At 40.8% G+C, this 14,028-nt stretch overlaps 1 protein-coding gene across 2 annotated transcripts in view; it reads right to left on the bottom strand.

Moving 5' to 3' along the window:
* Positions 1–11,345: 11,345 nt before the first annotated feature.
* Positions 11,346–14,028, bottom strand: part of SLC28A3 (solute carrier family 28 member 3) — a 59,388-nt gene continuing 56,705 nt past the window's right edge. For both annotated transcript variants that reach the window (XM_032307710.1, XM_032307711.1), the window contains 3 exons: positions 13,907–14,027; positions 12,697–12,852; positions 11,346–11,721 (listed from right to left, as the gene is read on the bottom strand). In XM_032307710.1, the coding sequence (XP_032163601.1) occupies positions 12,726–12,852; positions 13,907–14,027 (248 nt within the window). In that variant the 3' untranslated portion in view covers positions 11,346–11,721; positions 12,697–12,725. The remainder of the gene's footprint in view (positions 11,722–12,696; positions 12,853–13,906; position 14,028) is intronic.

The following is a 14,028-nucleotide window of genomic DNA, read 5'->3' as shown; positions in this document are numbered from 1 at the left end:
GAATAAATAAGCTTACCTTCCTTAGAAGGCAGGTCGATCTTGTTATTGTTTCTGTTTGACATGTCTCAGAATCTCAGAATGGGCTCCTTGATGCAACGGAGTTCCTTAACCGTTTCTGTGGATCCCACTTTGAGACTCTCAGATGACTCAGTGTCTGCAGGGGTAGCACTGGCAAGCTCAGGGTATTCTTTTTGTCTCTGAAAGCCTAACGAGCAGTAGACATTCACCTGCACTGAGGCTGTAAAAGAAGATCAGTTTTCTTTGATATGAAGTGAATTTTTAGTTTTTTAAATTTATTTATGAATTTTTTAATTTTTTATAAACATATAATGTATTTTTATCCCCAGGGGTACAGGTCTGTGAATCTCCAGGTTCACACACTTCACAGCACTCACCAGAGCACATACCCTCCCCAATGTCCATAACCCCACCCCCCTTCTCCCCACCCCCCAGCAACCCTCAGTTTGTTTTGTGAGATTAAGAGTCTCTTACGGTTTGTCTCTCTCCCAATCCCATCTTGTTTCATTTATTCTTTTCCTACCCTCCAAACCCCTCATGTTGCATCTCCATTTCCTCATATCAGGGAGATCATATAATAGTTGTCTTTCTCCGACTGAGTTATTTCGCTAAGCATAATACCCTCTAGTTGAATTTCTAATTTTTTATCAGTGTAATAGCTTCATGTGCTTCTCTCTGCCCATCAGGTTGGGGGTTTTATACATCTTTGGTCAAAGAGGGGAGCATCATGACATGCAGTTACAAGCAAGTCCTTTGGCAGACAAATATCTTTCAAGCAGCGCGGCTCTTGGGGTGCAGTAGTGATGAAGAACGTGATGAAAGGATTCCGAATAGAGAAAGATCTTGGGTGCTGCTCTCTGCACTTGTCATCTTGCCGGGCGACGTTGAGGTTACAGAGCTCCGTGACAGCAGCATCTTTCAGACTTGAGCGTGCACAGGACTTGAGGGACATTGTTAAAACTGCAGATATCCGGGACCCACCCCCAGAGATTCTGAGCCGGTAGCTTGTAGCTCAGGGACAGCGTTTGGCCAAATACTGGGCTAGAGGATGCTGAGTGTCTGAAGTTCAATTTTTCTAAATGGAGTCGATTCAACTTTCCTTTGAAAAAGAACAAGTCATTAAAGAAATGCAGAGTTTGCTTTACATACTTAATTTTCTAGATTTCTAAAGGGACCGGCCGTTCTCCTCCCCTCCCCCTCCCCCCTTCCCCCATCTCTTTTGTGAAGCTGGACCCTCAGTCCCATGGAACACAACAGAATTCCTGCCTAAAATGTTAATGATTCGATGAGGGGCCTTTAGTACTTGTTTGTAGCTCTTGGGCACCTAATGGGCCAGGCTCCAATGGGCTTGGAGAAAGTACCCTTAAGTCGCTCCTCACCATGGCAACCAGTACACACTGACCCGTGTCCATCAGTTTCTGGGCTTGCGACTCCAGAGGGTCACCTCTGTCACAACACCAGGAGGAAGCTGCAGTTGATTTTGGCATTCCAGGTGCCCTGGAAACAGGGTGTTGGTCCCAGGCTCTGACATTTCCCCCTTTGCAGTTTCCTGGGTGCATAGCTGTTTGGATTCTGGGAGTTGGGGACCTGAGACAAATAGGGTGTGTGTTGGGGGGAGGAGGGATTTGGGGGCATGGGCTCTTGGTGACAGATGTGTATAAATTGGAGCTGTCAGTTGCGCCAGCAAGGAAATAAGAAGTATGAATCTTAGGGGTAAGGAACAAAAGCACAGTCATAAAGACAGCTTGAAATTTAGGCCAGGAGGGGAATTGCAAGTTCTTCACTTTATGTGAAATATCCAGACACAAGGAGAATTGATCACCTTTGCCTTTGAGTGTTTGTGGAGGTTATGGTAAAATTCAGATTAGGAGAGAGGGATGGCAGCCTTGGGTTTTCCCCAAGGTATGAAATTTTTTTCAAACATACAGCAAACTTTCCCTCAGTCAACACATCTTATTTTTTTTTAACTTTGATTTTAATATCATGATTATTATTTCTCCTTTATTTTATTCCAGTTCTGGTGTTATTGCACTCCTTTCATTTGTCCTGATTCACCCAAAGCCATCATCTTTAATGATTATAACAAGAACATGACGGTAACAACAGAAAGAACTACCGTTTATTGAACATAATGACAAGCACAGTGCTAGCCACTTTTCTGATAGGACTATCTCATTATTTGTCAGAATGAGAAGGAGGTAAAATTATCCCTCTTTTAATGATAGGGAAACGAAGTCTCAGAGATAAGTGGCTGAACTAAAAATCAAATCCGGTCTTACCTGCCATTGTGCCTTGGCAGGCCAGTTTCAGCCGGGGAGTAACTGCCCTTGAGATTCCCTTTAAACTGGGTTAGTGAAAAATTCACTAAGATCATCTCAAACCTGCCATCAAGGTCATTGATAATACCATTTTCCAGTGTAAAGGAGTCTATAGTTCAAAGTATAATGGAAAAGCTAATCTTTGAACTACTGTAATAAGCAAATTCTCTGGGTATCTACTTTTCTTTGTACAAGAGTGAAGGAGGCAATATTTTTCTTCCCTTCATCATCATTACTGAAATTCATTGAGTTTTGGTATGGGCCAAACATTCTACATTCATTTAAATCTTAAGGCTAATGCTCTGGCCGTAGGTAATATAATCTCCGCTTTCGAGATTGTAGGGGAGGGTTCTGTAGCTGGAGCCCATGAATTAAACTTAGATTAACAAGAGAAACAGTTTATTCTTTCTGCTGCTGGGGGACTCAGAAGAAAGACATGAAAACCCAAAGAAATGGTTTGACCTGGGGTGGTACCATTTTAACAAAGAGTCACCAATTGTGCTGTAAATAGACAAAGGAAGGGAGTACACTTTGGGAAGGAAATTGGCAGTAGATTGTGCTTCTGGGGGCAGTAAGTTGTGGAAAGTAAATATATGGGGGAACTAATGGAGGGAAAGAATTCTTCAGGAAGATTTGATACACGGACTCGACTTGTTGCCTTCCCCACTGATGAAAACCATCTTCAGTGATTGAGTTGTGCTTGTCTTATGCATTAGGACAAAGAGATACCTTTACAAATGGTAGTTAATGCCCTGCTTTTAGAAAGCAAGGGGGAGGATGGAGAGCTAATTTCTTTCAGCTCAAAATAGTCCTTGTACTAAAGTGACATCTTATGGGGTAGCATACTTTGATCCCCCCCAAATTCAAACAGTTGATCCCCACTGGAGTAGATAGACCAATGGAACTGAACGGAAAGTTCACATATACCTCAAAAAATGGAGCTTTGTTATGTGATTGAAGTGGCAACTCAAATATACGGGGAAAATATAAATGGCCAGCATTCAATAAGAAATGTTGGGACATGGTTTTGCTTGGCAAAAAGTACCAAAAAAGTAAAAATACAAATGACAGTATTGGGGAGATATCACAGACCATTCATATCACAGACAAGGGGTTATGCTTCCTAATAGATAAAGAACATCTACAAATGTCTGGGGAGAAGAAAACTTACCGAATAGAGAAATGGATGAAGGATAGGAAGAGACTATTTATAGAAGAAATGCAAATGGCTCTTAAACCCTCAGAAAGGTACTCAGTCTTCTGTTAAAACAGAAGCAATGTAAATTGAACCAGTACCGAGATGCCAGTTTCTTTGCATTGTGCAAAAATCCAAAAGTTTAATAAAATACTGTATTGTGTTTGACTGGTGAGAATATCAATCAGTCTAATCTCCATGGAGGGCATTCTGTCAGTATCTTTCAAAATTTTAAATGTATATGCCCTAAGTTTCAGTAATGCCATTCCTAGAGATTTCTCCTGCAATTATACTCACAGATGTGTAAAGTGACCCATGTAGATGCTACTTACTGCAGCTTTCTTTTTTCTTGTAAAATATGGGATACAACATAAATAGAAGACTACTAAGTAGTAATAAATCCATAGAATATCCATAGGATATGTATAAAAGAAAAAAATCTGTAGGTAGTGATTTAGAAAGAGCTCTAGGATACATTTTTAAGTGAAAATGAGCCAGGTACAGAACGGTATGCATAATGTTCTACCATTTGTGAATCATGAGTACGTGATTCTGACACCTTCCCCTCTCCCAGCAAAGGAGGATCCATGGCTGGTCTCCTGGACAGCTGGGGGAGATAGAACACACAATCCTGGATGCTGTTTTTCTGGGGAAACTGTTGGTCCTCCCCTAACTAGGTGACCAGATCTACAGGGCTCACCCCTCACCATCAGCATGCCCGTATCCAGTTGTACTGGTGGGAACCATATGTTTTCACTCTTTGTAGGACTTCTTTCCTCCTGGGGTGGGGGCGGTGTTCGGGCTAAGGGTTGTTGGGAGGTAGCATTCGTGCTCACTTTCAGTTAATTCATATCCCATTAGTCCGTGTTGGCATTATAAAAGCTCACTGAAGAAATAGAGAAATGATTCAGTTCCAAATTTGGGACTAGAAAATTTATCTTTAATTAGATAAAGATATGGGGCACCTGGGCGGCTCAGCCATTAAGCGTCTGCCTTTGGCTCAGGTCATGATCTTGGAATCCCAGGGTCAAGCCCCACATTGGGCTCCCTGCTCAGCGGGGAGTCTCTTTTCCCTCTGCCCCTCATCCTGCTCATGTGTTCTTTCTCTCAAATAAATAAATAAAATCTAAAAAAGAAAAAAAAAAGATAACGTTGTATGTCACTTACCAAGGGCTTTCACAAAGTGGTTACCAGTGATTAGTGTATGACATCTTGACAAGCCCAGGCTTGCTTTCATGTTTCAACTACCTTCTCGATGGCTAGCAGAACCTGGGATTTTGATTACATGTAGTCTAGCTTTGTACTGGAAATATATAGTCCATTCAAAGATTGATCATTTGGCTTTGCCTTGAGGCTTAGCATAAGGCAGAAAGCTTTCTGTTGGGACATAAATCTCTATGTGTCTGGAGCATTTTTGAATGTCTTACAAAGCAGTCATTGTGAATTTGTGCCAAGATTTGACTACAAGAATGTTTATTGCAAATGTGTTACTAATGAAAAATGGGGAACATCCACTGTGGCCAACCATAGGAGACAAATTAATTTACGGTACAGTCATATAATGGATGCTCTGCAGCTTCTTAAAAATGATGAGATAGAAGAATATTTAACAACATGCAAAAGTGTTCACCATATATTAAGGGGGGAAAATATGGCCTCAAAATAAATCACAATAGTGATCTCATTTTAAAAGTATTATACACATAGACACTGAGTGGTTATAACCACAGATTATTAGCATTTGTGATGTTTTTGTGATATGGGTGAAGGTTTTATTTTTTCTTAAGATTATGACTATTTTTCTAAAACAAATACAATTGACTACTTTTGCAATAAAGCCTCTGATGAAAGCTATAATGAGAAGGGATAGAGGCAGAAATGCCTGTGAGTGCCTTTTCCAATTAGCCGCAGTGGCAGATAGAGGAACCTGCCTCTGGAGCCGGAATCTCTGCTTTGTCCTTCCCGGCCCATGTGTGAGCTGTCTGGATCCCTGCCCTGTTCCTTGCTATTGCTGGCTGGACCGTATCTGGGCTATGCCCCTGAGCAGAGACCCTTGTAAAAACTTCTAACCTGATTGAAACTCCCTCCAAACATATTCCTGGTATTCCTACTCAGAATGAAGAGAAAACGTTTAAGAAATTAATTTTCAGGTCATCTAGAAGACCAGTTCCCTGCCAATTTCAGGTGGAATTTGATCGAATTCTTTCTGAATACTTCAGTAGCTTTTGAGAAAGAACTTTCTTGAGTGTCCAGCTGCAGCTTCCCGGGAGCACGTGGGGCTTGTTTGAGAACGCTGGAGTCCGTTGCTATGGAAACAGCAGTCAAGTCAGATTGCCACAAGAGGACCTCTCCCGAGTCCTCAAGAACATACTGTTTCCTTCTGCTTGGTTTAAGGAGACACAGAAACCCTCGCTTTCTGAATAACCTGTTTCCATGGCCAGACTGATGAACGGATAGTCAAAGGGAGCAAATAATTCTTAGCCATTGGTGATGTCCTTCTCAGAGCGGTCAGGTTGGATTCTGATGGGTGAATTGTAATAATTAGAGTCTTTGTTTTGCACAAGTGCTTTTAAGAACTGGCTGTCCTTTCCCATCAGTGGGATTAAATTTATTATAGCTCCAGTAACAAAAATTTCAGCTAATGGTTGCTTCTGTACCTTGCAAGCTGTTGGAGCCAAAAATCTGTTATGGTATGATCAGAGTTCACCTTGCAATGTTCATTGGGCTCTCCTACAGTGCTTTCAAACTTTAAAGTGTTTTTTTTTTTTTAACATTTCTTAAATATTTTATTTATTTTTTAAAGATTTATTTATTTTAGAGAAAGCGTGTGCGTGAGTAGTGGGGTGCAGAAGGAGAGGGAGAGAGATAATCTCAAGCAGACTCCCCACTGAGCGTAGAGCCTGACGCTGGGCTCAATCTCACAACCCTGAGATCATGACCTGAGCTGAAATCAAGAGTCAGTTGCTTAACCAACTGAGTCACCCAGGTGCCCCAAGGAAGGTGTTAAGTGCTTTACATGATCAAACTCATTTAATTCTTAAAATAATATGCAAATAGGTTTATTTGCATTTTACAGATGGGGAAAATGAGGCATAGAGAGTTATATAAATTTCTAAGGTAATGGAAGTAGAGTCTAGGGCCAGGGTTTGAACCCTGGCAGCTCATCTCCAGGGCTGGACTCGTAGCTGCTGAAACATACTTCCATCCTCATCAGAAGGAGCAATTGGGTTGTTGTTTTTCATTTTCTCTAAGAGCTTTTCCAGAATAGCAGAACAATTGCTCAGTTAAGCAGAAAGAATCTGGTTACTTAAAATACATCTATTTATGTTGGGCATGAGGATGCTTTTAGTGGTTCCATTTAGCTTCAACACAGAATACACTACTAAGTTGCAGCTTAGCCTTGCAGAATATCCAGAAGGCCAGTCTCCTGAACTTGGTTTCCTATCATTGTACAACACAGTGTTACAAGACAGGCAAAATCATGTACCCCATGTTGTCAAGAAATGGAATGTGAAAGTGATTCAGTCATCCGGCTTGAAAGAAAACGCGTTCAATTTGGTTTGTTATAACTCACTGTGGTTTATTATATAAAAAGAAAACACCAAAGTGCACACTGTGGCTGACTATGGAGCATAGAGAGAGATGGGAGGGAGATTTCCAATATCTCAGTTATATACTAGGGTATCACTTGCAATTTTTATTAGGCGCATGCATTTTTGATGAGACTGTAAAATGTTGATCCAACTAACTGTTATTGATTATGTGAAGGTGAGCCATTTTGCAATGTTCATTTATTCATGGAATGAACAACTATTTCCTGAATACATACTAGATGCCAGGTGCTAGGTACTAGAAATACATAGGAATTAGTAGTCTAGTGGTCAGACAGACGTAAGGGCAAACAGTTATGGAATGAGGTAGATACTTTGCAGTTGAAGGGATTCTAGAGTAGACCAGGTAACACTGTTCTCAACTCTACTTTTAGCCATAGTAATCTATGGGTTTGGTGGCTCTAAGTGACTGGGGCGGGGGATTGCTGGAGGAGATGGAAGCATTTCTGAATGACCTAGGATTCTACAATTCTCTCATTTTGTGGAAATGACGCATGCCCAGCGCGTGGAAGATGGAGGGTTGATTCTGCATTTAACACAGGGTCCAAGACATCAATTTTTCCCTAATCCCAGCGTCTCATGGCAAACTGGTTGGTTGTCATTTGCCGTAGGACTACGTTTCAAGGCTGTCATTTAAATGCTTTTCTCTCTTACATGATTCCAGGCTATTTCCCTGCCTCTCAGAAACGTGTCCTTCCACTTTTTAAAATACTTAATGGGTAAGAGGGCCTGGCTTGATGCAGATTTATTGTTTACTTCCTAGAGTCCCTTGAAATGAAAATGCCAAGTAGTCCACGAAGGACCCGAGTTGAAATGACTCACTCTACATCCAGAGGTCAATCGTGTGGCCTTTGTGATAGACAAGAAAAAGTAATTGCACTAAGCTTATGCTGCCTTTAGATCCAGAAAAAGAATGGGTACCTGTATACTTTCCTTCCTGCTTGAGCTTAAAGCAATTTTTTAAAATTAAGTAACAGGTTGTAAAAAGTAGCTTTTCTCAGGACCATATGGTTCATTAGCACAGTATGGTGCACCTGGACCAGACATTTCTTTCTGAAGTCCTGTGTTCCTGCCTGTTTAAAATGTGAATGATTGCTTCCCCCGTCCCTGCCTCCAGTACATAGAGGGTAGTTTAATCCTTCCTGGCACACGGTGTCCTTCAATACCTTCTTTACAAGCGTGCCTGGTTTGGGAATTGTTCTGTAATTGGAAGTCAGCTTCACTGGGCAAATGCACACCTTAAGCTCCTCACAGTGGCCTACCAGCCTAATTAAGCTACAGAAATATTAAAGCAATTATTTGGGAGCACTTGCAAAATGAATGCATGTTGGTAATCTGTATAGTTATAGAGATCCCACTCAGATCTAACTGCTTGGCTGTGCCGATTTTACCAATGAAATAATAATAATAAAAAAAATCTAAATAAATTCTCCATACCCCAGGACTGCAGTCTATTCTTTGCTGAGACTGTAAGGCCTCTGCAGGGTCAGAGAATTTGATTATAACCATAGCTTCTGGATTGGCAACAGAAATGCCATTTCTGGCCCCCTCTCCTTTTACAAGTCAGCAGAAAACAACAGAGAGAATAAGAAGCAGCAAAGTAAACTTTCATCTTGATTAAAAATAGGAAATATTCATATCTGGACCCATAATACTGTGTTTAAAAAAGGTCTTTCGGACTAGTGGAAACTACTGGTGTGAAGACAAACATTTCAGATTTCTTGGGCAGAATAGGCAGAGTGCAGAATTCTTCAAAAGCGATGTCACAGCCTTGACTTGAAACAAGCTCAGGGTGCAGAGGTCCCTAGTAACATGCTGTCAGCACCGAGTGACCTCAGACCACGATTAAACAAACATATAGGAAGCACACAGACACCCCATCTTTACCACCTCAGAAAACCATGGGTAGGTGGGTGTAGGATAAACTAAGGGTGTAGGATAAATTGTAGGATAAATTGAGGGGAAGAAACAGCCCTCCAGGTTTTATGTTTGCTGAAGAAGAAGGGAGACGTTACCATGTGCCCCAAACTCCATTGAGTGGTTTCACTGGGAGGAGGGAACCTTTCAGCCAGCCTAGAGCCATTCATCGTTCACAGGGGCTTGGTAAGGTTTCCGGACACAAGAGGCCCAAAGTGACCACCTCATTCGTCCGGTCCGTACCCTTACTATTCTTTCTCATATGGTTCAAGAATAACATGCCCTCCTCAGCTCAAGGATAGAACATATTAAAAAAGAAATCAGCATGGGATTTATGTGAACATGTTGCATTTGAAAAGAAATACCACATATACACACAGAGGTAGAGGAATAAAACACATTAGAAAGATTATATCACAAAAATTAAGACAACGTATTTCTCTAAGACACAATCTGGCAACATATATTAATACCAAATATACACACACTTACTTCAGTTCACCTAGGAAACCACCTTATAGAATTGCACTGTCTGAATTGATAGCTACTAATAATTGAATTATGGAACTATTTCCTATGTGCAACTGAGGAACTAGAATTTTAATTTAAAAACCGATACTCATTTCAGTTATTGGAAAGCTTTTTAGTGTGTTTGGAACAATTTGGGCACGTGAATTTACTTGCGACTGTAACTTTTATGAAATCTAAATACAGATCAAGTATTGCCAATGAAAATGTGTCTTAAGATATGTTCTAAGTATAAAATATGTACTAGATTTTAAAGGCTTAGTTCAGTTAAAAAGAATATAAAATAATTCATTGAAATGATAATATCATGGTTATAATGGGTGAAATAATATTAATAAAATTAATTTTATGAGTTTCTTTTTAAGTTTTTAAAGTGGCAACTAGAAATTTTTTAAATCACATGTGACTTGCATTATATCTCTAGATAGCACTGCTATAGAATAAAGCCACCAGGATGTGAAATAAGTGGGCAGGTATTATTCGAAGTAGCCAAAACCAAAGCAAAACCCCCAAAAGTGGATGCTTGTCCTTAGAGGAATGGATAATACATACACATAATATGTCATGGACTATTACGAAGCCTTTGAAAAACACAGCTTTGCCAGTGGACTTGAATATCATGAAGAATTGTTATAGAAGAAAAACAGACTGCAGAGAAATGTGAGTCGTCCCAGAATATCCCAGTATGATAAAACAACCATACCAATCCTCAATAGCATATGTTATAAAACATGACCTGAGCATGAAAAAAAAAGTACAGAAAGCTGTATGTCAGATTATTTAACCTGGGTTACCTGTATGTGGTGGGCCAAGGCCAGGGGAGGGAGGGAAGCGAGTAGAATTTACAACGTTTAACTCCCTCCCTCTCCCAGCATATATAGTACCTCATTTATGTGCAGTTGTACCCCCCTTCCCTCCACACATACTAGTGGAAAGGGAAGGACCGAGTTAGAACTATATCTAATGACTTGGTAGAAATGTCCAAGGTATGTTGCCAAGTGAAAAGAAGTTGTACGTGGTATTTAAGTCGATTCATTCTAGTTCTGTAGAAGCAACAAATCCTCCATGCTCTTATATATGTTCAAAGAAAGGTGTGTGTGTGTGTGTGTGTGTGTGTGTGTGTGTGACTTTTTACTAGAAATGGATATTCCTTTCTGCAGTTGAAAAAAGAAGGAAACTTAAAAAACAGGACAGTAATTATTAAGTTTTCCTTGAAATAAAAGAGCTCAGAGCAGAGATACAAACTTCCAAAGAACAGTAATTGCAACAGACAGAATTTGAATATGAGTTGGTTACAGAAGCACATTAGAAATAGCACAGAAATCCTCTTAGAGAGTCTCAGGTATAAAATAAAATAGATGTAAAGAATTAAAAAGAGAAAAATGAGTTAGAAAGAGAGTAGCCCTAGCAGACCAACGAGAACCAACATATGAATAACCAGCACCCTGGCATGCTATTGTCACAGGCTTTTCTGAAGGTTGACACAAAGAACATAGAGAAAAGACATGTAAATATACTTTCCTAAAATAAAATCTAAACGCTGAAAGGGCACATGAATTCCAAGAAAATTTGATACAAATGATCAATAGAAATAACCTAGTATATTGTACTTCAGAGAAAAAGCGTCCTTTGGGCATTTAATTTCACCCTTCTCCTCTGCTGACAGACACACACACACACACACACACACACACACACACCCCTCAGCTATTTACATATACATTTCAAAAAACTGTGCATGAACAAGAAAGAAAACATAACTAAAATAAATTACCCAAGGTATTCCAAAACCTTTTTCACATTTTTTTTTTTCTTTCTTGTGAATCACCTTTTGACTCGGTCATTGGTGTTTGTGTTTTCTCACACAATGGGCTATTAAGAGAATTGGTGATGAGCATTTCATTAAAGAGCACCTAGCCATTGTCTCCAGAATTTTCTTTTGACACACATTATATCTCAGAACCCATTAAGGAAGATTCTTCTCTGATTTCCTACTAAGCAGCTTTGATGCTGATGCTTTCCTGGTCAATGGAAGTATCGGTGGAAGGTTTTGGATCTCAACCAGGACTTATTTTTCCTCTTCAAATGGTCTTAAAGTGACTTTTTGACCAAAAGGTAGTGCCATTTTCCAGTCCTGTCAGCAGGAAGAGAAACAAATCCTGCATGAGTAGGCTTTCTGTGATAGAACAGGTTGACTCCTTGAAGGGAGAAATGAATATCATGTATCCATGTACTTTATCATGTTGTTTCTTCAAAATACTCACTATTCTTCCCTCAGACATGATAGTTCATCCATAGCCATTGATATCATGCTTATTATATGATTAGCTTTGGGTAATAGAATGTAGTAGAAGTGAAAGGTCTTTCCTAACAGAAGTTAGGAAACTAACCCCCCACCCCACCCCGCCATAGTGGCTGCTGCTTTAGCCTGAGTCCTGGAAGTAAAGACAACATGAAATACAGCCAGAATTGACCCTCAGTAAGCATAAGCTGCAAGGAGAAAATAAACTTGTAAGTCACCAAGTTTTTTGGCTTATTTCTTATTGCAACAATATTTAGGGTCAGCTGACTGGTATAACTCTCTAAGCATACAGGATTTCAAACTTGGTTTTAGAATGATCTAAATGCTTTTTTAAAAGACTCCTGATTTCTGTAGGACTTCCTGAGGAAGGCCATGAATGGGTAATAAATGACTGATCCTTCTCCTTGTAAGATTCTTGGCTACTTCAGGTCAACCAGGGTGAATGCACTGACCTCTCCTGAGATGTTCTGGAAGTGAGTCAGAGTGTGTCTGAGCCATAGCCCCACTGTTGTGAGCCAACATTTATACCTGCATTCTGGTAACATGTCTTAAAATTTGTAGGGTCAGAAAACATCTTTGGGACTGGAGGCAATGGCCCATCTTGAGATATCACAGTAGTTCTCAGTGGGGATGGGTTTGAGGAAGGGAGGGAAAGAGAGGAGGACGATGCTGGAGATCTGAAAGGTTCACTCCCATTTTTCTCTTTCCGGTTAAAGCTGACTCCATGATGGAAATATCCATCTGTGAGGAATAGTGTGTTTTTTTTTTTTTTTTCCCACCCCAAAGCAGGAAATTCAGCATCTGTACCTAGAGTTCCATTGGAGGAGTGGGCAAACTCAAAGTGCATCAGGGATCCAAGTGCAGTTCAGCATTGGTGGAGCCAACAATGTGCAGCAGCCCCTTAAAGAAGACAAGCTGTGGTTTCCTCCTGGGATGACGTCACCAGGGCCGTTGACAATAGTGCTGGTAGAAAGTAGGATAAAACAGTGAGTTGAGCCTCAGAAGACAGAACGGTAGATGGGCAGAAGACACATTAAAAATAGCATAGAGTGGGAAGCTGATTTCCTCCCCACTTTCTGGTTAGGGTGGGTTAAGGACAGAGGCCCCAGAGAATTAGTTTTGATTCTCAAATTCTGTCTGGCCTCAAGCACTCCCCCCGTTTCTTTCAGAATAAGCTAAGAATCAATCCTCATAAAGCACTAGCACATTAAGAAGGGCGGATGGGGTAGGGGGATTGGTTTTGCAGGTAGAAAGCGTACAGGATGGGAGGTGCCAGTATGGGTCACGGGCCCCTGGTGGCCCCTCATGTTGGGACAGCTCGGTGCACGGCTTGGTGCCCTTGAAAGGGAGGCAGTACCAACTAATTAATTATTGGGCACAAGTTAAGGGCACGGACTTTGGACAGAAAGACGTAAATTTTCCATCTTGATTGTGCTTGCATTCATTCTGCTTGGGAAAGTGGGATAGCCTTCTCAAGGCCTGATTTTATTGAACACCAAAAAGAGCAATAGTTTTTAACTTCTATGCAGGTTTTGGGGTTTAAATGAGCTAATTCACACCAATGGCCTATCACAAAGCTGGGGGCATAAGAAATGCTTGTGTAGCACTTGCTAGTTAGTATCATACTTCTTAGTCTCAGCTGAGAGAGGTCAAGACGAAAGGTGGTTTAGAACCATTGCACAAGTTCTTCTTTTTCTCTTTTTAAAAGATTTATGTTTTTATTTGAGAGAGGGAGAGTATGTGAGTGTGAGTGGGGGGAGGGCAGAGGCAGAAGGACAAGGAGACTCCTCACAGAACAGGGAACCTGATGCGGGGACTCAATCTCATGACCCTGAGATTATGACCTGAGCCAAAGTCAAGAGCCAGAGGCCCAACAGACTGAGCCACCCAGGTACCCCATAAGCTCTTATTATTGAACACAGAGTTATAAAGTTATAAAAGTAAGCAGATGGGGTCTGTACACCTAATTTGTTTATTAATAATGGCTACAAAGAAGTCAGACTCAAGGGTGCAATACCTGTTCAGTAGAGTTTGACAACAAGTTACCACATCGGATGTGTTTGCAGGTGGACTGGAGCTGAAGGCATTCTCTAAAAGGTGATAGCAGTCGAGGTCTATGGGGGTGCTGGAGAGTATCCC

Source organism: Mustela erminea, chromosome 12, assembly GCF_009829155.1.
Source record: "Mustela erminea isolate mMusErm1 chromosome 12, mMusErm1.Pri, whole genome shotgun sequence".
NCBI lineage: Eukaryota > Metazoa > Chordata > Mammalia > Carnivora > Mustelidae > Mustela > Mustela erminea.
This window is presented reverse-complemented; position numbering and strand designations above follow the sequence as displayed.